Source organism: Primulina eburnea, chromosome 14 (assembly GCF_022965805.1).
Source record: "Primulina eburnea isolate SZY01 chromosome 14, ASM2296580v1, whole genome shotgun sequence".
NCBI lineage: Eukaryota > Viridiplantae > Streptophyta > Magnoliopsida > Lamiales > Gesneriaceae > Primulina > Primulina eburnea.
In genome coordinates, this window is record NC_133114.1 from 3,449,987 (window position 1) to 3,476,905 (window position 26,919).

General features: G+C 32.3%; 2 protein-coding genes across 2 annotated transcripts; one reads left to right on the forward strand and one right to left on the reverse strand.

The window, feature by feature from the left end:
• Positions 1-2,813: 2,813 nt before the first annotated feature.
• On the reverse strand, positions 2,814-4,515 carry LOC140813149 (U-box domain-containing protein 26-like). The gene has a single exon (XM_073171601.1). The coding sequence runs from the start codon at positions 4,157-4,159 to the stop codon at positions 2,912-2,914; it is 1,248 nt and encodes a 415-aa protein (XP_073027702.1). The 5' UTR covers positions 4,160-4,515; the 3' UTR covers positions 2,814-2,911.
• A 4,769-nt stretch (positions 4,516-9,284) lies between these two features.
• LOC140811082 (uncharacterized) lies at positions 9,285-22,970 on the forward strand. The gene is made up of 2 exons (XM_073168957.1): positions 9,285-9,654; positions 22,849-22,970. Exons 1-2 carry the CDS (start codon positions 9,285-9,287, stop codon positions 22,968-22,970), a joined length of 492 nt encoding a protein of 163 aa, XP_073025058.1.
• Positions 22,971-26,919: the final 3,949 nt, after the last annotated feature.

Below are 26,919 nucleotides of genomic sequence, written 5' to 3' on the forward strand. Positions count from 1 at the left end.
GCTTAATATTCTCAATTATGGTCAACGAAAATGGATTCATATGCGCTTCACATATTCATATAATATGGTATCAGAGCAGAAGCTTCCGCACAGAATTTGTCGATCAAATTTGGCACATTGATTTTTGATATTTTCGCTTTGATCTCTATTTCTTTTTCTTCAGTAATTTTAAGCTGGATGATCTATGGCTCTTGTAAATTCATCTGAATCTTCTTGCTCAATTGGTGAGTCCGCCATTGACTATCCTATAAGTCCATACTTCTTGCAGCACTCAGATAATCCAAGTCTCACGTTGGTATCACAATCACTTACGGGAGAAAATTATTCATCCTGGAGCAGAGCCATGAAAATCGCACTTTCCGTCAAGAACAAATTTGGTTTGTCAACGGAACGATCATCAAACCATCGGAGGCAGATTCAAATCTCCTGAATTTTTGGACTCGAAACAACAACATTGTAATTTCTTGGATCCTGAATTCAGTATACATATTTACAAGATTAAATATGCTTCAAATGGTTTGGTGGAAAGACACAAGGCTCGCCTTGTAGCCAAAGGATTCACTCAACATGAAGGTGTTGATTTCTTTGAAACATTTTCACATATGGCCAAATTAGCCATTTTCAAAGTGTTGTTAGCACTAACGGCCAGTCAAAATTGGAATCTTGTTCAATTGGACGTGAACAATGCCTTTCTCAATGGTGACCCGTCAGAGGAAGTCTATATGGATTTATCTTTTGGATACACCGGACAAATTCCACACAACAATTCATCCCAAAAGTTTGTGTGCAAACTTCATATACTACAAAAAAAAGGCTAAAGACAACGGTGAAAAACCGTTGTCGTAGGTCTTGTAAAATTGTTGTTAAAGGCCAAGTGCTTAAAGGGTGCGCTCAAAGACAAAGGTGAAAAACCATTGTTGTAGACGTCTAAAGACGATGGTAAAAACCCGTTATCGTAGGTCTTGTAAAACCGTTGTTAAAAACCAAGTGGTTAAAGAGTGCGCTCAAAGACAACGGTGAAACACCATTGTCGTAGGTTTTATTTGCGACGGATTTTCGAAAACTGCCGCTAATTACGGTTTGTATGCCGTCACTAAAATTAGTGACAGTGTTAAAATCCTCGCTAATTTAGCGACGGTATACAAACTTAATCCGTCACTAATATTTTCAGGAGAATAAAAAAATTTGCTTTTATAATTTAAAAAGTCCTACGGTTTTGTTAAATTTAGCGAGGTTTTGCTTAAACCTTCGTTATATTTAGCGACAGTTTAAGCAAAACCGTTGCTAATTTAAAACATGCGATGGTTTTGATTAGCAAAACTAAAACCGTTTTCTGAGCTAAATAAAAACCAGCACAAAGACAACTGTTTTGAAAACCGTTGTCTTTTGAATGTTGTTGAATGTGGAATTTCTTATAGTGTGCGGAGACAACGATTATGCCCGGGAAGCATACATACGTAGAAAACAAGGGCTTGAAATCAAATAAAGCCATTGTTTGGAAACGACTTTAAACCTGCAGATGGGGGTTGCCGGAAGTCTGCGCCACTCCGAAATTCCTTGTACTCCGACGAGATTTTACCACCTGGAAAGTTTATACACACATATGCATAAGTAGGCAATGTATATTTGTCCCACTAGGACTCTTGTTTTGTTTAAAGATTTTAAATTTTCCAGGTTTATACGCGCAAACAAATTGACAAGAATATCCTAAATGAAATTAGGATAATTAATTGTACTCGTAATCTAGTTTTGTAAAATTTGATTAATTAACCTTGAGATAATTGATATTTTAAATTTTGGTAACATACATTAGACGTTAATTAATTCTACATCTTTATTCATCCCATATTATTTTTATATCATACATCGTTCATCACAAGCCAAAAAATGTCTTTGTTTATTGTCATATATACACTAAGTTAGCCCGTCACAAAATATCATCATTTAATAATATGACAAAAACTTGTGTAAGACAGTATCACGGGTCGTATTTTGTGAGACCGATATCTTATTTGGGTCATCCATGAAAATATATTAATTTTTATGTTAAGAGTATTAATTTTTATTGTTAATATCGATAAGATTGACTCGTGTCACAGATAAAGATTTATGAGACCGTCTCACAAAAGACGTATTCTAATAAATATATATGATATGTATAATATATTTGTATTTAAATATATGAAACAAGGGCCACACTCGGTCGAGAGCAAGTTATATACCTAATAGACCGGTTTGTATGCAATATCATTCCCGTCAAAGCAAGCTCAACCACATAATTTTAGCCCAATCAATAATCTTATTTGATATGCATACATCTTCTAATTATTACACCACACATACAAACATTAATATATATTTAGATAATATAGTTATAAAATGATGTGACAATAATTTCACAGCCTAACATTATATTAATGTCCCCAACTTTAATCTGGGACTCCTCTTGTCCCTTATCTTTATCTACTTCACATCACATATTGTCTCCTTTCTCAACAATGGCCAAACAATACACAACCAGCCAAGAATTTATTTTCATCAATACGTTATAAGGTTTTTTTAAAAATAAATCGGAATTTTTTTGGCGTAAAGTATGATCGAATTCGCGAACATTGACGAATAACGATTATGTTTATGTTTTTTTTTTTGTTGATTTTCAATTTACGTTCTAATTTTAAAATTGAATTATAAAGAATTATACAGATTGAATTTTCTCTAATTTAGTTTCTTATGGAACAGTATTTCGTTTTATTTTTAGTTTTTATATACGTAAAACGGTAAAAGTGTTTTTCTTTGAATTTTTCAATAAAAGAGTATATATTATACAATAATATATATTATCAATTGTCCGTTGAAAAATATTTACCATAAAAAAGGCATAATAATATTTTAAAATTGATATACAGTTGACTCATAGCTGTGCGACGTCGCTTCCGGGAAAAGTATCCGAGTTGGCGATTGAATCATCGGGCCATGAGTCGCGGAGTAACTTGAGCAGCATCTGAGCTTTACGCTTCGCCCTCGCCGTGCAGTCGCTCTGGACCAGCATCACAAGCTGGGTCAACACGCCGGAAGCCACGGCGTCGTTTTGAGCTCTCTCCGACGCCGAGCACAGCGACAGTAGGGCCCCGGTGGCGTACTCTGTGGCGCGGACGGAGATCTTCAGTATAATCTTCACCAGAAACGGCACCGCCATCTCATGCGACGCAAACGCGGCACAACCGGACGGGACACGGCAGAGGAGCTCCACCGTAGCCAGCGCTCTCTCCGCGTCGCATTTCTCGAACACCGCCAGCTTGTCTACCAGAACGTCCACTGCACCAGCTGCCACCGCCTTGTGGCGGTGCTGCTTCACCAGGCACAAAGCGAACAATGCTTTGATTCCGATCTTAAGCGCCCTGGGATACGCTCGTGGATGAGTTAAAATAGCGATAATGCCATCAAACACCTCTCCTGAGCTGCTGATTTGCGATCGGAGTTCCGGCGATCTTATCCTTGCCACGACATTCTCTACAATGGCCGCCGAGTTTACTCGAACTTCAATCGATGAATGGAACAGTAGGTTCACCAGGTATCTAACCCGACTCGAATCCGCTGCCACGTACGTACACTCCGCCTCCGATAACGTGAACATCGACAGAACCGCGAGCGATTCGTGACTCAATTCCGATAAATCCGACCGAACATTGGCAAACACCATATAAAGCAAAACCTCCCGAGCATTACTAGCAGCAATAACCACTCGATTCTTCTCCGAGTCACGAGCGAGTCCTCCGAGCTTCCTCAAAGCAGAAACCCTCACTCCAAACAACGCCGATCCAGACGACGCCTGGTTCAGCAAAGACCGAACAAAATCCGGGTCCGCAGGCTGCTTCGGAGTGGGTATCCGCTCCACTCCAAAGGACCGGTTCGCCACACACCAATCCTGAATCAACCGCCGGAGAGTATGATTCGGAATAAGCGTGAAATCCGTCAGCAGAACCCGGGTAACCGGACACGTCGTATTCCCGGTTGCCACCCATGATTCAATGCTTGAACGGTCGTACGTCTGACCCGTACAAACGGTAACCGGGTCACTCATCAGCTCTAAAGAAATCGGGCACCTGAAGTAAGACGGGATCTGCACGCCTACATCCAACGGCTCCAAACCAACAGGCATGTTTTCTAAACTCAACCAAATTTTTTTCCGAGGAAAAAATCAAGAATCAAGAAAATATAAAGAGTGACAAGAAGTAGAGGCAGCGAGAGAATAATTAATGCCAAAAATGCAGTGGGGAGCTCCGAATTCTCTTTCTTCTTTGTTGGGTGGTGGGATTTTGATTATATATAAAGAATTTGGGAACAAAGGGACATTTTTCTCAGTTTTTGTTCTGACCAACTTGTACTACATGTATCCATCCACCACACGTGTGGTTATTTACTCTGCCATGGTTAGTTTAAGGTCGGGTGGGGTAGGCTGGTCAAAGGGAATGTGGGTGGGTGTGTGGCCTCCACCTCCTATCTCCTGTTTACATCACAGGGAATGGAAATGATTATAAATAAATAAATGGAAAATTTTTTGTTTTGAGCTTGATTATGTTACCTCTTCTGTTCTTGGCTTGTTTGGTTGGTCCATTTTGCTGCTCTATTCTTGTTCCAACTTCTTGTTTACACATTTCAATTCACGGAAATGGAAGCGAAGTAGTTAAATTTTAGGATACCAAACATAACTTTCCAAAATGATGCAAAATGTTAAAAATTGGAAATGTCTTTTATCTGTTGTCCCATATTTTACCTATGAAGCGTCCTATTTTAAACGAGGTTATTGCACACTTTAATTAAAAGACCCTCTGAAAATCTCATATCATACGAGAGATCCGTACTTATTTTGGACAATCCAATGGTTGGAGTTTTGTCACACCATATGGATTGATCGACTCATATGATATAGAAAAGAACCCTTAAATAGTGTCGTATGAAAATTTGATTTTGTTTTTATAAAACATGAATCTAAATGCACTAACCCGATATTTACATACATGAACCCCCTAAAAATAATCTAAATTGGTGATTAAAAGATGAGTCTCACGGATTTTAATCTGTGAGACGAGTCAATCCTACTCATATTCACAATAAAAAAATAATACTCTAATCATAAAAAGTAATATTTTTTCATGGATGACCCAAATAAGATATCTGTCTCACAAATACGACCCGTGAGATCGGCTCACACATCTTTTTGACTCAAAAGATATCTTCTTAGATTTGGTTACCCACTCCACCTTCTAACATTGAACTACCTAATGTCATGCGTGCAGACAACCATTAAACTCAGGCACCACAAATTATTGAATGTGGTTAGACAAAATATATCCCAATGTTGAAGATTGTGACTCGTGAGGCTTAAAACGACCCAACTTCTGATGTAACTAGGACTATTCTTTGACCTATAAGTTGGGTGTAGGACTATTCAACCACTGTACATTTACAGTAATATGGTATGACCAACGCCATTAATTAGTTGAACACAAAACCTAACCAACTTGAATAGATGATAATCTTTTAATCTTTAGAAAAGAAAAAAAAAGAAAAAAAAAGGAGTGATATTAATTGGTTTGAATGCAAAAGGACTATAGCCTTTCAATTTCCGTGGCTGTAGGGAAGGCGGAAGACACTGTTTTGTCTTTGGTCAACCGGGCAAGATATTGCCACCACAGCTTACTAGCCTTTCTTTTGGTTCCCAACGGCGCACGTGAAGTCACTTCTCCTTCGCACGTGCTCTCCAGCTAAGCAACATCAATATTAGGAAACTGTATTATTCACGAGTAGGTATATTGTGAGAAGGTCTCGTGAATCTCTGTGAGATGGGTCAACCTTACTGATATTCAAAAGTAATATTTTATAATGGATGACCCAAATAAGATATCTATCTCACAAAATACGACCTTTGAGACCGTTTCACACAAGTTTTTCTCATTATTTATTTGTAACTAGGAACCATCTTTCCCTCGAATAGTCTCTTATGTAAATTTGGATGAGATTATATTACATATTTATTTTTACGAAAATTTCAAAAACAATTAAATGAAATGATATTGATTATGCTAAGTGGTAATATATTTGTCCGATACATTATAATATTTGTGGCGTGCATAAAATTGCCTTAGTTGACGACGTACGTGGGAGGGACCATCTCATTTATTCATAGGCCTTTGTTTGTGTATATATTCCAATTCCGAACAAAGAAATCAGACACGAGATATCATGCTGTCTTGTCTCCAAACACACAAATAATTGAACATTCTTTCGGAAACGTTTTAGGTGAAAAGAGATTAAACCGCTTTAGTTCAATAATTAGGTTGGAATATGATTCAGGAGTGAGTTGTTGGGATGTTAAGGTCTGTTGGACAAGTACGAAAAAGTTTCATTTTTTCCACTCTATCATCTCAGTTTGAGTCTGTCATATAACTTATCTAGTGTGGTTTAATTGATCAACGTGATTTGTAAACTACTGTGTTGAGCCTTTGAGTTTACTTGGAACGCACCATAAGATAATGGTGGCATGTTCCCAGTGTTAAAAAAATAACAATAATAATAATAATAAATGGTTTGGAATTTTATAGAAAACATGGATACTTTTTTTATATATAAAAAAACCCTTATATTTGAGAAAGAGTGGGAGCATTAGCTACTTTTACTCCCATTGAATCGGATTCAATATAACCCAAGCACATGCTTCAACATAAGGGATAGTGTAAGTTAAAAAAATGTAAAACTTGTCCAACTTTTGCTTTCCTTTGTGTCACAATAATGATATTCTTTTGATTATTTTAATGAATCCCAATTGTTTAAAAGATCGGGGGACTAAAGCTTTTTGGTTGTGCATGGAAATCTAAATATCTATTTAATTAGGATCCAGTCGACAAAATTATTGAGTTCACTGTCCACGTGAAGCCTAGGCCATTGAATTTAAAAGACTTCAAGTGAGTTTTCAAATATATATATATATATATATATATATATATATATATATATAGTTTTGATATCATGTACACCTATCACGCATTTGTGAGTACCGATGAGGTGTCACTCACCCATGAGATGCACAATTTTTTTATATTTCATCACATCCAATAGGTGAGTAATACTTCATCGGTGCTCACAAAAGTGTGCACGGTAGGTGTACAGGATATCAAAACTGATATATATATATATATATATATATATTAGTTTACCAATATCCAAAAGTCCACTTTGTCATGTATAAATTGGTTCCCACCAAATATTATGTATTCTATGAAGTTAGTCTATGATTTTGACTCAATTAAGGAAGCAATTATCTGTGTTAAATTGAGTTTGCTGCAGGTTTCACATGTTATCTACCTTGGACTTTTAAATTTTCAACATTGAGCCTTGTGCATTCTGTCTTATTATTTTATTAATTTTCTCCCTTTTTTTAAACAAAAAGTTGATTCTCTGTTGTAATTTAAATATATATTTTTATTATGTTTGATTTATTTTACATTATCTTGAAGATTTTGAGATTCGGCATTTAGATTTGTCAAGTTAAAAATTGGGCCGTGTAAGAAGCTTTATTCAAAAAGTTGTTATTGAAGCGGTCCAAAATTAATTTTAGAAATGCTCTTGCGCCGAATCAGCCCAAAGGGAAAAAGAAAAAATAGTCCAACTACTCTAGTTAAGAGCCCAAGCCTAGGAGCGACGGTCGACGGCGAACGATGAACGAGAGGTGCGTAAGTTGATCGGATATTAGGTAATAAACTCCACTCAAAATCAACTCAAATAACATGGGATCTTAACCGCATCACGTGACAAGAAAACTAATTTTAGAGCAGATATCTTGTGAGACGGTCACACGAATTTTTATCTGTGAGACGGGTCGACCCTACTCAATTCACAATAAAAAGTAACACTCTTAACATAAAAAGTAATATTTTTTTATGGTTGACCCAAATAAGAGATCGTGGCCGTCTCACACAAGTTGTTGCCCTAAAAACTTATACCTACTTACTAATAGATATCCCATTTTATGTGGCACGGATTCAAAATCATAATTTATTTGATTAAAATGTACAATTAATAGGCAGTAGTGCTCTGGTTTTATGGGTACGGAGGTTATTTTATTTTATTGAAACAAATAAATGTATAATCCAAGGTATTAAAAGTAAAGCCCAATCAAAGGCGCCAGATTAGCAAATATTCTATTAAGTATTATAATTACTGATTCATCATCATTAATTAATTAATATTATTGGAGAGGGAGCCAACAAAATTTAATTACACTTGGGAATTTTCCTGAATTGTAAATGCACCAAAGTTTGAAATTAATAAATTACACTTCAAATTTGAATTTGAAAGTTAAACAGTTATCAAAATGTCTGGAATTATTTCTTGGATATGTTAACCGACGAATTAAGATTTCAAACCTCAAAACTTTGAAAAATTTGTGGTCAGCAATATTAATTGTCTTTTTTTTTTTTAAGATTTGATGTAGATTTTACTTATTTGTCTCGAATTTAAGAAGTTTTACCAGATCTTTTAATCTCAAAATGCGTAGAGCTACGAGATACGATGACACCAAATTTAGTATTATCTTGAAATTTTTTATTTGTAGCACATATTTTTTGTTGTATATATTTAGTTGTAAAGATAATGTTTATTAAAACATGTATTAGAAGAAATTCTTTTTAGAAAAAGAAAAAAATTATTATTCTTCTAAAAAAGTAGGTCTCTTGTGAGACGGTCTCACGAATCTTTATCTGTGAGACGGGTCAACCCTACCGATTCACAATAACAAGTAATATTCTTAGCATAAAAGGTATTACTTTTTCATAGATGATCTAAATAAGAAATTCGTCTCACAAAATATGATCCGCGAAATAGTTTCTGATAAGTTTTTGTCAAACTTTAAAACAAAAACAGCGTTGATTAATTTTCAAACTAATGATCAGAAATTAAATATTATTATTTTATTTTAATTTAATTTTAAAATGAAAAATGTTTCATAACATGGGACCCACTATCGTCGTAGGATCTAACAAGAGTACAACTCAGCAAGCTGATAACCTTTCCCCATTATATAAACCACAAATCCCCTATCCCCACCATTCCCGCTCCGCCCCAAATAAATAAATATTCCCATATAAATTCCCCCGATCTCTTCTCCGCTCCGCACGGCGGCGCCCCCCCCCCCCCCCCCCCCCACCCCCCCCCCCCCCCCCCCCCCCCCCCCCCCCCCCCCCCCCCCCCCCCCCCCCCCCCCCCCCCCCCCCCCCCCCCCCCCCCCAATGTCGCAATCCGAGCCACCACGCCTCAGCCTCGGAGATCCTCCTCCGTTGCAGAAGCAGAATTCGTGGTCTCCGGATATCATCCGCGACGAGGTTTGGAACAATCGCCGCAGGAATCATCGACAACGGCGCGGCCGCAGCGTCACGGACGATGACTTGGACGAGCTCCGCGCCTGCTTCGACTTGGGATTTAACTTCGATTCCCCGGATTTGGATCCGAAGCTCTCGTCTACCTTTCCGGCGCTCGGGTTTTACCACGCCGTGAACAGGCAGTACAGCAATTCTCTGTCTCGGTCTTCTTCAGCCTCGTTTTCAGACTCTGATTCGATGCTGTCGTCCGTCGGAGGCACCTCTAGTTTTATTGATAGAGGTAAAATTCAATCAATGGCCTTATTTACTGAGTTAAGCATTCGATTTCTGTTGGCAAAACTGAAGATTCTTATCCAAAAATAGGTGATAGCCCGGAGACAGTGAAGAACAGATTGAGGCAGTGGGCGCAGGTGGTGGCGTGTTCGGTGCGTCAATATTCACCGAATCTAATCGTTGATCAATCGGGATATTGTGAAAAAACTTCGTAATGTTCGTCCAATTTTGTAAATTAATTTCTCAATTTTCTTCTTCCCCTAGCTTTTTCGTTGGATAAATTCTTGCTTCAATTGTATATAGCTAGCTAGCTGCTGGAATTTTGGGGCTTATTTCAACAGCAGTTGAATTGTTTTGCCAAAATTAGGGTTGCTGATGTGATTACAATTTTTCCTTTTTTCTGGAACCCTAAAATTTCAAGTTTAGAACTTCTCTCCCAAATTCGGGTAGAGTAGATGCTACCTGTGGGGTAGTGCCCTCACAGGATCTCAGCCATTGATTTTATATGTTGATTGGGCTTTTGATCACTTCATGTGGTGTATGTGTGTGTAAATCTGGGCCTTTGATCACCTCATGGGCCAGTACCACACAAGATAGGGTGAAATGAACCCAAATTCGGAAGGATTACGAGATATAATTTAGTGCTTATGCATTGAAGTCCTACAATTTTGAAATGTGATGCCATTATTTTGACCTCTTGTATTATTTGATGAACTTAAATGCTATTTAAAGTTCTAACTTTGTATTTTGGTATGAATTTTATGGATCAGATTCAAAATTTAAAAATAAACAGTTTTGAAAATTTTGCATTATCTTTTGCTTAATTTAATTGTAATACAAAAGATGGTGGAATGATGATTCCATTATTACAAAAAATGATTCCAGTAATAAGTTTGTGAAACGAATTATGAACAAATATTATTTTTCTGACAAAAGTATTGTTGACGGTAAAAATGACTCAAGTAAAATTGAATATATCGTCTTACACGAGACGTACTAATTTTACTATTAGTAATTAACTATATTCATTGAAGTCACGAGGATCCACTCTTTAAATATAATGATACAAATTTAAAATTCCTAAGAATAAATCCATGGATTTGGATATTTAAATCTAAATTAAAAACAAGGTGGTGAACCAATTCACTCCATTGAGAAGAGTGGAGGACCAAACCGGGCTAAGATGATGAATGTTTTTTTCTCAATATAAAATAAAATTTCATGTATATTTCATTTCAAATATCAAATTTACATTGGATCTATTTTTTTATAGTGAGTCTCATATGAGACCGTCTCACAGATCTTAATATATGAGACGTGTCAATCTTACCGATATTCACAATAAAAAGAATACCTTTAGCATAAAAAGTAATAAAATTTCATGGATGATCTAAATAAGATATACGTCTCACAAATACAACATGTGAGACCATCTCACACAAGTTTTTGTCATTTTTCTATGTCTATCCATCATTCCTACATATCAAAATATCTAATAAACATATATAATTGAAATCTGACCTGTTACTTTCAACAATGTGAGAGACAAAAGAAATGCTGATTATAATTCTTATTTTGTAAGGGTCTTATATTTTATCCCACATAATAATTCAACCAACCAATTAAATTAACGGTAATTTGGAGAAAAATGCATCTGCCAATGATTTATTTAAGAATCAGTACCCACAAGTTTTTTTTTTGTATTTTAGTACCTGACACAAGATCAACTTAGTTTTTACTACTTGTTTCAAGTATTTTTACCTTTTTACCCTTTTTAACTAATAAAAAACAATTTAAATTCTTATTTTTGTTAGTCCTTCTCTTTCCACTCATAATTCACAAATACATTTGGATGACATGTACATTGAATTAAAATATTTTTTTATTTAAAAAAAATCACAACTAAGCATTGAACTTTTTGAAATACTTTGTTTTACTTGGAAATACTAAATTTCAATTTTAAAATACTTGATTTAGTAAATGACATACTCAGAATTGGTATTAAAATACTGAATATTCGAAAATGTAACGCAAGTTCACCAAGTGCTCGTATTTCCATCCAAGATCTATTTGGATGACATGTTCATTTCATTTAATTATTTTTTTTATTTTTAAAAACATAAATTCGCAACTAAGCATTGAACATTTTCAAGTACTTAGTTTTACTTGCGAAATACCTAATTTCAGTTTTAAAATACTTGATTTGGTAAATGAGATACTCCGAATAGGTATTAAAAAACTGGATATTCGAATATGCAATTCAAGTTCACCAAGTGCTCGTATTTCCATCCAAGATCCATTTTGATGACATGTTCATTTCATTTAATTATTTTTTATTTTTAAAAAACAATTTCACAATTACGCATTGAACTTTTTCAAGTACTTCGTTTTATTTGCGAAATATCTAATTTCAGTTTTAAAATACTTAATTTGGTAATTGAGATACTCATAAAAGTTAATAAAATACTAGATATTCTAGTAGGCAATGTAAGTTCACCAAATGCTCTCATTTCCATCCAAGATGCATTTGGATGACATGTACATTTCATTTAAATATTTTTTTATTTTTAAAAGAAAAACAAATTCACAACTAAGCATTGAACTTTTTGAAGTACTTATTTTTACTTGCGAAATACCTAATTTCAATTTTAAAATACTTGATTTAGTAAATGAAATACTCAGAATGAATATTAAATACTGAATATTCGAATATGCAATGTTAGTTCACCAAATGCTCGCATTTCCATTCAAGATGTATTTGGATGACATGTTCATTTCATTTAATTATTTTTTTATTGTAAAAAAAAAAAAAATTCGTAACTAAGCATTGAATTTTTTCAAATACTTACTTTTACTTGCGAAATACCTAATTTCAATTTTAAAATACTTGATTTGATAAATAAGATACTCATAATGGGTATTAAAATAATGGATATTCGAATATGCAACGTAAGTTCACCAAGTGTTGGTCTTTCCTCGAAAGATGCATTTGGACGACATATCCTTCTCATGTGATATATATTTTGTAAAAAAAAAAAAAAAAAAATTCGTAACTAAGCATTAATTTTTTTCAAATACTTACTTTTATTTGCGAAATACCTAATTTCAATTTTAAAATACTTAATTTGATAAATGAGATACTCATAATGGGTATTAAAATACTGGATATTCGAATATGCAACGTAAATTCACCAATTATTGGTCTTTCCTCGAAAGATGCATTTGGACGACATATCATTCTCATGTGATGTCTATTTTGTAAAAAAAATATCAAATTCTCAACTAAGCATAAAACTTTTAAAGTACTTAGTTTACTTGATAAGTACTTAATTTCAGTTTTAAAATACTTGATTTCATAAATGAGATACTCAGAATAGGTAATAAAATACTGGATATTTCTAATATTCATCATGATGAAATTTCAATGCAATTGAAATTTTAACTAATATATTGTTCATCACTCCTCATGAAATAAAAATAACAATTTATTTCGGTTTACAAAGAAAGAACTTACTTTTACTCCGGGACAAGTATGCTACTATATTTTTGTTAAAAGTAAGTGCTTATTTTGATCTACAAACAAGCTTATTTTGATCTACAAACAACTTACTCTTACTCCACGATTGGTAATGAACTTCATTTCTTTAAATGACATGAATAAGTATTTTAATAAATCTTAGTTGGAAAAATCAACCATGACTGAATTTAAGTTGCATATTCAAATATCCAGTATTATATCACATATTATGAGTATCTCATTTACCAAATCAAGTATTTTAAAATTAAAATTAGGTATTTCGCAAGTAAATGTAAGTATTTCAAAATGTTCAATGCTTAGTGATCGAGCAAATCTTTCATTGTAAAATTCTTAGTAAAAATTAATAATATTCAAGATCGAAATAATCGCAAGTGCACGATATCAAGTAATAATATAGTGTACAAGAGCATGATTATCGTTCCTTTAAGGACTGTATTTCTCAATTATTATTCTCATTTATTCAATTTTTAGCAGCGATACTTCAGATTATTGTTTACTACTACAATTATTAAATAAAAACTCAATGGAATGATTCAAGGATTAAATGATGAAATAAATAAGCTAGAATGATTGATTAAAGTTCAATGAGAAATGAATTTGTTGAGAATCTCGGTTCACCTACCCCTCGCTAATCTACTTAATTCGTTCGACAATGATCTATTCTTTCGAAGAGATTTTCTATCCAATTGAACATGCCCTCTCAAGCTATGTCAAACTAATTCAACTCAATGAAGTAACTAAATCTCTTTAATTATTTATCAAGGGTGAATTGCATGTCGTTTTATTTCGACCTACTGGACTATGACTATCGACGGGTATCCGACTTCATATTTCTATGTAAATTGTAAATCCACGGATTATGCTACTCGTTCCTATCAGAGGCTATTCTCTCGAAGAACATTGCCTGGAATCTTCAAATATTCGCTTCAAGCCTATTTTTCTCTTTCAAAACTTTGTAGCTGCTGAAAAGTCCTTGAACATGTCATCCAAATGCATCTTAGAAGGAAATTCGAGCACTTGGTGAACTTACGTTGCATATTCGAATATCCAGTGTTTTAAAACTCATTATGAGTATCTCATTTACCAAATCAAGTATTTTAAAACTGAAATTAGGTATTTCACAATAAACTAAGTACTTAAAAAAGTTCAATGCTTAGTTGCAAATTTGTTTTTTTACAATAAAAAACAATTAAATTAAATGAATATGTCATCCAAATATAGCTTGGATAGAAATGCGAGCACTTGGTAAACTTACATTGCATATTCGAATATTCAGTATTTTAATATGCATTCTGAGTATCTCATTTACCAAATCAAGTATTTTAAAATTGTAAATAGTTATTTCGCAAATAAAAGTAAGTACTTTAAAATGTTCTATACTTAGTTGCGATTTTTTAAATAAAGAAAATAATTAAATGAAATGAACATGTCTTCCAAATGCATCTTGGATGGAAATGCGAGCACTTGATGAACTTACGTTGCATATTCGAATATCCAGTATTTTAATACCTATTCTGAGTATCTCATTTGCCAAATCAAGTATTTTAAAATTGAAATTAGGTATTTCGCAAGTAAAACTAAGTACTTGAAAAATTTCAATGCTTAGTTACAAATTTGTTTTTTAACAATAAAAAAATAATTTAATGAAATGAACATATCATCCAAATGCATCTTGGATGAAAATGCGAGCATTTGGTGAACTTACATTGCATATTTTAATATCCAATATTTTAATACTCATTCTGAGTATTTCATTTACCAAATCAAGTATTTTGACATTGAAATTAAGTATTTCGAAAGTAAAACTAAGTACTTAGAAAAGTTCAATGCTTAGTTGCAAATTTTTTTTTAAATAAAAAATATTTAAATGAAATGTACATGTCATCCAAATGCATCTTGAATGGACATGCCAGCACTTTGTGAACTTACATTGTCTACTATAATATCCAGTATTTTATTAACTTTTATGGGTATCTCAATTATCAAATCAAGTATTTTAAAATTGAAATTATGTATTTCGCGCATAAAAGTAAATAGTTCTAAATGTTCAATGCTTAGTTGTGAATTTGTTTTTGTTTTTTAAATAAAGAAAATAATTAAATGAAATGAACATGTCATCCAAATGCATATTGGATGGAAATGCGAGCATTTGGTGAACTTATGTTGCATATTTGAATATCTAGTATTTTAATACACATTCTGAGTATCTCATTTACCAAATCAAGTATTTTAAAACTGAAATTAGGTATTTCACAAGTAAAATTAAGTACTTGAAAAACTTCAATGCTTAGTTGCAATTTGTTTTTTAACAGTAAAAAAATAATTAAATGAAATGAATGTGTCATCCAAATGCATCTTGGATGAAAAGGAGAGCATTTGGTTAACTTGCGTTGTATATTCAAATATCCAGTATTTTAATACACATTCTGAGTATTTAATTTACTAAATTAAGTATTTTAAAATTTAAATTAAGTATTTCGTAAGTAAAACTAAGTATTTCAAAAAGTTCAATTCTTAGTTGTGAATTTATTTTTTTTAAATAAAAAAATATTTAAATTAAATATACATATCATCCAAATGCATCGGTCATGAGTGGAAAGAGAAGATAACAAACAAAAATATGTATTTATATAATTTTTTATTAATTATAAGGGTAAAAAGGTAAAAATGCATGAAACATGTACTAAAAACTAAGTTTGTCTTTTGTCAGGTATTAAAATAGAAAAAAAAACTGATAGGTACTGAATCTTAAGTAAATCATGTGCAGATGTATTTTTTTCCAAATTGCCCTTAAATTAACCCGTAAAATTTTAAGCTTCAAAATTTTTGAATAATTTTATTTATTTATAAAAAATCCATTGATATTTTTTTATTAAAAAAAATAATGGGATGTGGGCAATAGCTATTAACTATCAATAGGAAGGAGGCTGGGTGCCAGCTCTTTCTTAGTAAAGAGAGAAAAAAGAATCTTTCCAGTTGGGTTTAAGGAATAAATCACACATGACTGCAACAATCAACATGTAAAGCAATAGTCAAGTTGAACGATATATGTTGATTGTTGCAGTCATGTGTGATTTATTCCTTAAATATATATATATATATATATATATATATATATATATATATATATATATATATATATATATATTATTTGGACAATCATCTCTCATCGAGCTAGTTTTGAGGTTGAGTTTGAGTTAGGTATAAGTTTTGATCTTAAAATGCTCTGATACCATGTTAAGATTGAAATTTGAACTTAACTGTTAGAGTAGGTGCCCGTCGAGCCAAGTGTTGGCCGAGTGTTCACAATGAAACTCTATGTATAAGCAATCTTTATTTTAGTAATATTTGAAATTATTATTTTGGCACATCTTTATCTGTATACCCATGCTAGTTGCATAGATAAAGCCCTTGAATATACAAATAGTAGAAAGAATATGAGATGCTCATATGATGAGTATCATGAAACTCATATTTGTAATACTGTATATTCTAAACGGTTCCTAGTCGATTCAGCCGCCGCTAAGAAGGATATAGGCCGCTCGAGTTAGAGACTAGTATCTGCGATGTGAGTACCATGTTTCATTGGTAGGGGACATTGTGATGTCCGAGCATGCAGATAGGTGCTCCTGGTAGAGTGCACTGAACAACCCTCCATTAAAGGACTTTCCAAGTGGTTCTCACTTATCGAGTGGAAAAGTCCTGGTTTATGGTTGTACAGAATTAGTCCTTATGACCCGGGACAACATTGAGACTCTATGTGTTAGAATTACACTTTGACTTGTTTACCGACTCTCATGGGGTCATCAGGTGGCAAGGTTGGGTGTTCTGTCGAAACACATAGGAGTCGATGCATTGTAGTCGGGGATTCACCGCTTACCTTCGGGTATGGATATCCTATGTGTTATCATGTGTATGTAGGTTGAAATCTCTGGCCAGAGTATGGTTGTAATTATGAAAGGGGTTTCATAGATTACACCATCGATGCAACTACGACATGACACATAGTATCGATTCATTGACAACTCTCGATAAACCAATGGTTGTCGAATCGATCGGGATATATGAGTTGAAGGGACCGTACTGTACGCTAACCATAATTGAATGGTTCTTGCAGGCACTATCATTTGATACCTAGGGAATCATGTAAGCGATGCTGCTAGGCGTTTAACATGATTGGTTGGGTACTATCAGACTTGAGTTCTGACGTTCTTGTTATCAAGGAGTTGATAAGTAAGAATGGAGCAATTGGGGTATGCTTGTATAAGGACATGTTTAGTCCGAATCACATGGAGATGTGAACCCATGGCTAGTCGTATCAATGAACCATTGAGGGCCACACAAGTGCTGGCTTTCTAGAACCCGTTGAGAAGTAAAAATAGTTCAATGTGTTGAACGGCTTATAAAGGAGTTTATAAGCGTAATGAAAATTAGAAGTTTGACTTCTATAAAGGAGAAATTAGTTCAATGTGTTGAACGGCTTATAAAAGAGTTTATAAGCGTAAGAAAAAAATAAAAGTATGACTTCTATGAGAGAAATGTAACTTTTAATTTGTGGAAGTGTTCCTAAATTAAAAGTTGGCCAAATAAATAATGTATTTGAAAATTGTGATTTTCATAAACATTATTATGGACTAAATTAAATTAATTCAAGTGTTGAATTAATTAAACACTAGTGGATCTAGTAGAGTCCAATAATTAATTAATTCAAGTGTTGAATTAATTAAATCATATTGAGTCTTGTAGAGCTCAATTTAAATTAATTATTTAACTAGTGGGACTTGAGTAAATTCAAGTAATGTTTAATTAGTCTCAAATGTGTTTGAGATAATTAAATTAGTCCATGGTTTTTTATTTGTTAAAAACCATATAATATATGCATGCATGTGAGGTGAAGGGTTGGAGACAACTTTTTCAAATATCTAGGCATGGCATGCTACTTTTGTCTCTACTTTTTGCAAGACCAAGACAAGTCTCCCTTCCCTCCATTCCAACCTCCCATGGCCGAAATTCTCCTCTCTTTTCTCTCTAATTTTTGTTCTTCAATTGTTGGAGAAACAATACACTTCTCAAAGAAAAATGCTATAATTTTTCTAGTGCAAAATTAGAGTGGTTCTAGCTAGTTGGTGGTGGGCTTAATATTTGAGCAAGGTGGGCTCAAAGGAAGCTTGAAGATTGTCTTGTCATTGAAGAGCTTAGTTGTATATCAACTAAGTTGGAGCCATCATCAATCTTTTAAGATTGATAGGTACATTTCTATAAACACCCTATGTATGTCATTTTTGGTGTTTTTGTATTTGCTACACAAGATTCATGAGGTGGCCGAAAATATTGTATGAAAAATAAAATTTTTGAACTTCCGTTGCGCTTCCGGTCACCGTAACCGATCCCCTTTCACTAACTCAACCTCAAAATGTAGCTCAAATGAGGAAGATTGTCTAAGTTTATTTATACAACTCCCAGGTATTTTATCCAGCCGATATGAGACAACTAACAATATATATATATATATATATATATATATATATATATATATATATATATATATATATATATATATATATATATATATATATATCTTACAAGACAAATTTTAACGTTCAATTCATGTGTTAAAGGAAACTCTGTTTAACTCTTTGTGAGGCTGAACTTCTATGATATTTTGTGTTTGAATCTCTAAGAGGTTTTTTTTTTTTTTTTCTTCGGGGCAAGGTCTAGTCCTTCAAAATAAATGGTTTCATTCTTTAGCGTCATGTCAAGCTAACTAACCTTTGTTTGAGTGGGAAAAGAGAAGGAAGATTCGGGTTTTTCACGGTTTTGGTGATCTTTGAATCGTGTAAGAAATCAAAGATGTTATGGAAATCATATGGTTGAATGATGTGTGAGTTTGGATTGAGAAACTTGTGTAGATTATTGTGTGGTATGAGTATCTAAAAAGTTTAAAAATTATATATATATGATTGATATTAATATGATGCTCATTTTGGGGTTCTTGTTATAAATTATTTTTGAGTGATGAATGAACTCCTGATTTATCTGGTTGGTTTTGACATGTAAATTGGCACGAATATTTTACTTTTTATTGCTACTCAAAAAAATATTTTCTTGTGAAGATTTGAATGTAACTGCTATTATATTTTGATAATCCTAATTTCGTTTTATGTTTATTAGTTATATTGTTTGTTTATATAAACTAGAAAAAGATCAACAAATTAGAGGTTAATTTATTTATCAAAATTAGAAGTAGAATCAACTTACTTCTTTTTGTGTTTTATGTTTTGTGTTTGGTATTGAGCTTCTTATGTCTGATTTTGATATTGGAAACATGAAGAATAAGCTTGAACCAAAACTCAACGAGATCGATGGACAAAGATCAAAAGTGCAATGTTAATTTTATGTTCCACTTTAGTGTAATGTTTGAATAGTACAATGTTGATTTGGCGGATATATCATCGAAATTTAAGTATAAAAAAAAGTTAAGAGGAATCGTCGAGATTGTGTTAAACAAACCTCACACATATTTAATGAGTAAAATTAGTCAAACGATTCTAAATCTTTCCAGCTCTTTCTTAGTAAAGAGAGAGAAAAGAATCTTGCCAGCTGGGTTTAAGGAATAAACCACATATGACTATTGCTTTACATGTTGATTGTTGCGTTGAATCTTGTGGACTCGTATGGTAAACACAAGTTGAAAAGTACATCAACATGTCATTTTATGACATACACAAAATATATATATATTATATATATATATATATATATATATATATATATATATATAGTTTTGATATGCTACACATCTACCGTACATACCTATGTGAGCACTGATGAGGTGTCACTCACTTATTGGATGTGATGAAATATAAAAAAATTGCGCATCCAATAGGTGAGTGACACCTCATCGGTGCTCACATAGGTGTACACAGTAGGTGTGCAGCATATCAAAACTATATATATATATTGGTTTTGTATATGATGAGTCGGAATAAATAAAAATTAACTAATTTATGTAATAATCGGACCGAAGTAAATTGGTTTTCGGTTAACTTGGATTATCTTTAATGTTTATTTTTAACTATTTTTAAATAAAAAAATTAAAACAAAATGATAAAAGTGGTGCAACATTAGGAGTTTTTGTGAATATAACAATCAAACAAGTATTTTTTTTATTTCAAATACGAAATAGGAAAAAAAAACATAACATGAACATCAAATGGGATAAAGTGTTTCCTTTTTATTTTAGTATCAATTAATTGAATATGACCCGATTAAATTGGAGAAAATAAATTTAGACGTATTGAAATTACAAGGATATGGAAGACAAATTATTGTAGAAATGGGTCAAATGTTTAACAATGATGAGTAAAAAGTTTATGACAAAAACTTCTGTGAGACGGTTTCACGGGTCGTATTTTATGAGATAGATATCTTATTTGAGTCATCCATGAAAAATATCATTTTTTATGCTAATAATATTACTTTTTGTTGTTAATATCGATATAGTTGACTCATCTCACAGATAAAAATTCGTGAGATCATCTCACAAAAGACCTATTCAAAGTTTATTCTTGGTACCCAATGGTGCCTAGAGATATATTGCTTTGAAGACATTTTTTTTTATTTTTATTATAACGGGCCTGAATGTAAACGAAACTGCCCCATGTTTTTTACAAAATCAATTTGAAATGTCCAACCCAGAATAATTAGTTGATTAAAATATAACATCGCAAGCCAATTAGAAACTCTTAATTACTATTTAAACCAACCAAGAGTCTAGGCATGTTATTGTTACTGGACCAAATCAGACTGGTTTTGAAACGGTTTCGGATTGTCTAGTGATGAAACCGAACCAATTATGCATAATATCGGGTTTGATCAGTTCTAAATTTACTGTATTGAGAGCGTAATTCAATCCAAAAATCTAATTGAATGAAGTTCTATTGAAATCGGATTGGACCATATTTACACCAAATGGAATCAACTATTTTTTTGTATAAAAAAATCATTATTTAACTAAAAAAAATAGATACAAGTCTCTTTCATGTCTTAATTTATTTATCAATTATATATATAATTAGAGTAGGTATCATGTGAGACCGGGTCAACTTTACCCATATTTATAATAAAAAGTAATACTCTTAGCATAAAAAATTATACTTTTTCATGGATAATCCAAATAAGAGATCCGTCTCACAATTTCGACCCATGAGACCGTCTCATACAAGTTTTTGTCATATAATTAATGTACATGATATCTAGTATAACTACATGAAATTGGTCCTAAATAGCTTCAGTATCGGATTTAAATGGATCGAATTAAAATAGTTCAGGATCTATTTTGGAGCAATCCAATCCGGTTAACGGTTAGTGTTGAATCCAATTCAGCCAGAAAGCAATTATATTAGTTCCAGATTTAACTGGATTAAACCAAACCCAATTTGGATCGATTCCGAGTGGATTCAATCTATTAATCATGTCTATGACAGAGACATTCCATCGCCCATGTTACATAATATAATTGGCACCGATGATATAATTACAGATTATATAGAATCTGATGATGCTCGGAAAAATCAGGTGAGCTGTGTGGATAATTTCCTGGGCATAGATGTTTTCCTTCCCTGTGAGTGCTGTTACCGAGTAAAACGAACTCGAGCTGGTTGTTCTGAAAGCTTGAAAAATAGAAACATATGTGGGGAGATGGGGTATTTATAATATATCGGAGTCGGTGACCACTCCAAGTTACTCAGGACAACATGTCCCACGACTAGGTTTCAACACGATTTGACAACGTGGATGGGAATAGACCCCTTGATTATCGGCGGACAAGTTCCATGATCAATTGTCTCAATCTTCTTGTGTTGTAGCTTTTCAGGGTTGAGACATAACCTGACATGGTTTAAACATGATGCTATTTGTTTACCCGGGATGGTTTTTATTTGGTCTCCTCTTGGCTTCCCGAGACCAACTCTAGGTTTCCGATATTTCATAGCCTAAAAGAAATTTGTAGGTTATCTCTGATTCATATTCTCTATTTTTCATCATCTATCATCCTAAATCTTTTTTTCATTTTCAAACTTAGACATACACACGTATATATAGTTAAATAATTATATAATATATTATTCAACTTAATTAATTCGATAAGTTTGAAATAAATTGTATAATATATTAAATAACTAAGTGTTATATTATTAAACATAACACAATTAAATGTGTATTCGACTTGATTTATTTAAAATAATGCACTTATTTTTTCTTCAACTTGCAATCAACATACAACATTAATCATACAGACATAAAATATAAATTAAAAAAAATATAAATGACGTATATGATTTAAAGAACAACACAAAAATTGATCATTAAAAATACTAATATTTCGAATTATTGTACTCCTCCCACAAATGATCAATAAGAGCATCCTGAAGTGCACTATGAGGCGAATTATCTTTTATTTGACGATGACGTGCAAGAAACTCTTGAAATTGGCATGCGTGTGACGTGCTATTTCAACATCTGGGTGGGTGTTTTGTGATAATTTGTGACTGACACATCTTTGTCCCTTTCATATTCAATAATCATATTATGTATTATAATGCATGTCGTGATATTATGCAGCACTCGTGCAGGTCTAATGATTTTCATCCACTTTGACGGCAGGTCCAATTGACATAAAAAAGGCCAAAATCAAAGGAAAATCTAATGAAGAATACTTGAAGGACCTTTTCACCATTGTCCATCGGCAACAACTGATTGATGTTGAGAAACAAAGGATGCGATAATGGCTTTTAAGGAAGAAAATAAAATACTAAAGATGAACACAATGTGCGTCAGTGCGTGCATACTTGATCAAAGAGCAATAAAAAATTTGACAAAAAAGAGTAGCGAAGGGGGATACCTCCGACTGAATTTTACGCCGTTTGGACAATTCTTCAGAGAAAATTCACCGTCTGAATTCGAACTTCCAGTGTACGAGTGTACCAGTATATTGTCATGATTGCAATGAACTAAAATTGTGTTTATTTTATTGTTTGAGTGTGTTTTTTTCAATTTATTTGTGATATGTCATTTAATATTGTCTATTTTTCTTTGTAAAAAAATATCACATATTTATCAAGTTAAATTAATTCGATAATAAATATTCGTAATAAATTGTGTTGTGTATTTTTGGTAATGACCTTGTTCGTTATTTTTATTGATTTTATTATAAATAGTTAAATTACAATTAATTAACGAAAAATAAAACAATTCAAATAAATTAAAAAGAGATAAAAAATAAACAATAAAATTAATTAAAAAAATGTGGACCAAAAAAATTTTAAAAAAATATAAAAAGATTCTTTTACAATTTTCTAGGATGTCATTTTTGTAAAATTGAATTTTTTCAAATTTAAATTGTTTAAATGAAGTTATGAATATTTAAAAAATTATTTAAATGAACATTATGAAAAATTATTAATGATAAAAATTACAAAATAAATTGTATAGAAAAATAACAAAATATTAAAAATAGTTTATATTAGTTGAATAAAAGTACGCAATTCAACAAAAATATAATATTTTTCAATTTTTGAAGTCAAACATGGAATAAACTTACCAATGGAGAAGATGAAAAATTGAATGAAAAATAAAATAGCGGTAAAACCTTGAAACGTAAAAGTGAAAGCGAAAGGGAAGAAAAAAGAAAAAGTATCTATTTACTTGAATTTGAGAAAATGCATCTTTAATATAAATAAATATAATTACTATATATGTATGATTTAATTGGATTTGAGAAAATGAATCTTTAATAAACAAATATAATTACTATATATATACATACATATATATATATATATATATATATATATATATATATATATATATATATATATATATATATATTTAATTTAAACGGGTATTCGGGTCGGGTGTGGGTCGGATTATATCAAAACCGTCTCCATACCCAAACCCGAAAATCCCCATACCCGATTACCCAATTATTTAATCGGGTCTAAAAATCCCTCCATACCCTCTTCTATTCGGGTCGGGTATCGGATCCTCCAACGGGTTCGGAGGAAATTACCATCCTTACTATCAGGTGATGAGCCTGTCGACTCTTCCAGTTTTTATCGTTACTACAGAACGGTGATTCTCAACTATGAATATCGTCATAACTAGGATTCAGAGCAAAATGAATGATAATTTTCTCTCGGATGTATTGATGCTATTTATTTAAAGAGAAATTACTTAAAATATTTGTATAGATGTTATTATTGAAGAGTTGAAAATTTTAAGGAATGTCGAATACTTTTTAGTTAGAAATTTTCTTTTTAGAACGTATTGTTGATGTTTAGTTGAATATAACCGATGTAATTTTTGTCTTTCCTCTTTTAACATTTTGTCTGTATTTTATAAGCGTCTCCTACACAATCGAAATCCTAGATTCACCCTTGGTACTCCTAATGTACAATGATCATACAAACATGGAGTATCAATATAGCACTATCTAAAATGTAGACCACAAATAGATATAGATTGGAGGAGTTTCAATTCTTGATTATTGTCTAATAATGTTATTTCGTACCGAGTAGTGACCAAAAAGGCATTAAAAGGGATATACATTAAACCATATTCATTTAACATCGTAACAAGTATTTGATTTATCTTTCGAAACTAAATTTTTTCTGAAAATGATTTCAACCGTAGCTGTAGAATCACTATTTTTCTTTCAACATAGGACAAATTTGTTATAATTAGATCTCGAACATAGAATTTCACCTCGAATTTAAAACTTTTGTATCAGATGAATTACAAATTACGATACCCATATAATTATTTCAACCCATAGATAAATGTAAATAAACACAGGCGCCACATGTTTTGGAGTAATCAAGTTGTTGAGTTGCTAGAATTTGTTTTTTAAACAAAAAATGAGGCGGCTTGGGGGTGGTTGGCTCTTGCCCTTTCACTTTTATGTGAGGCCACCCCCTCGGGTTCTTTAATTTTCATTCATTTTTAAAGTCAACAAGGGTCGGACGACCCCTTAGGTTGTGTTTTAAGGCATCGAACCTCTCCGTTTGACACCAAGGTCTCGAGACAATGATTGGGTTTGACATATAATTATAATAATCATATCCCAACTAAAAAAAATTCTATACAATATTTTTAAAAATAAACGTTTGTTGTTCCAGTCCCCGATCGATGCGTTCTAAATTTGACGATTGTCTTCGTATCCCAACCGACACAAATATTTTTGGCGTGCTTATGTAATCACGAAAACGCATATTGAGAAACATTTCAGGGTGCCCAATCAAGTACGGTAAATTATATTATGTTTCTTATTTTGATATGTGATCGATTCATCCATGCACTCTTTTGTCGAGTCATTCGTGTGATTTTCATCTTCCAGTCATTGACATTTCATATTGTCAAGTAATTACATACCACCTAGGAAATAGGCTCTAAGCGTCACACGTTGACTCTTCATCGATTATTACATCAACGTTAAAAAATTTATCCAATATTATTATAAAAACAAATTGTTTTTTTTCTAATTTTTCAAAAAAATATAAATTTTTTTTTTACATATATACTTGAAAAAAATAATCTTTTAATTTAAAGGTGCTAGTTTTGTCACTAATCAATCAGCTTAGTATTTAAACAGTTTGCTTTTCAGAATTTAAACTTTAGCTTACAAGTTTTTTTTTTTGAAAAGTAAACATTCATAACATCGAATCGGTAAATCTCGAGTTATAATATTAGAAAGTCAAGATGAAATATTTTCATCTTGTCAAAGTAAATTAGAAGAGCTATTGAATGCTCTATGAGCAAGAGAGTGTGCCACGGAATTGGAAGAACGATACATATGCTTGATCGACACAAAATGATTCACTAGGAACATAGAATTAACTTCAAGAGCCAATGCACCACAAAGACCAGTGTCCAAATCTGGGTTGAGAACTACACGAACCGCCTCTTTGGAATCCGAATAAATACAAACAGAAGAACCACCCAACTATTTACAAGTTTGTGCGTGTAATATTACGTCAATAAAAAAAAAAAATCATAGACGATTTATTATTTTTCATTTTTTTTGTTCAATTATGTGTTTTATTTTATTTTCTAAAGTTTATTTTTTAGGAAATGTTCCTAAAAAATGAATTTACGAGTACGAAGGATGTTCTAGTTCTACTGTGTCTTTCCGAGGAGATGTTTTATTTTATGAATATGTGTCTTGTGAGACGGTCTCACGAATCTTTATTTGTGAGACGGGTCAACCCTATCGATATTCACAATATAAAGTAATACTTAATAATATTTTTTCATGGATAACTCAAATAAGAGATTCGACCCACAAAATTGATCTGTGAGACCCTCTAATAAGAGTTTTTGTGTTAATTTATGGATTATAATATGAAAATATGTTGGTTTTTTTCTTTTTTGGATATCATATGATTATTCTGAAATTTCAAAATATAATTATATATTTTGTTAGGATATAGTATAATAATATATATTTTTGAAATTATAAAAAATTAAATACAAGAGGCTGATTATACTGCAAATTGTGAAAACATATTTTTGGGACATCATTATAAAATAATACGAATATTGTTTTGTTTTCATTTCGAAAATTAAATATTTTCCCAAAGAAAATAAACAACGTTGTCGTACACTCAGTACCTACATTTAATTTCCGTACCATCGAGATGGCTACCCCGCCCGGCCAAATGGATCTACTTAGTGTAC

Excerpts from the sequence above, each read along its gene's own strand:
- LOC140813149 (XM_073171601.1), bottom strand. The coding sequence starts at position 4,159 with ATGCCTGTTGGTTTGGAGCCGTTGGATGTAGGCGTGCAGATCCCGTCT.
- LOC140811082 (XM_073168957.1), top strand. The coding sequence starts at position 9,285 with ATGTCGCAATCCGAGCCACCACGCCTCAGCCTCGGAGATCCTCCTCCG. Across the intron at positions 9,655-22,848 it reads CTCTAGTTTTATTGATAGAG|GTCCAATTGACATAAAAAAG; the intron begins GTAAAATTCAAT and ends CTTTGACGGCAG.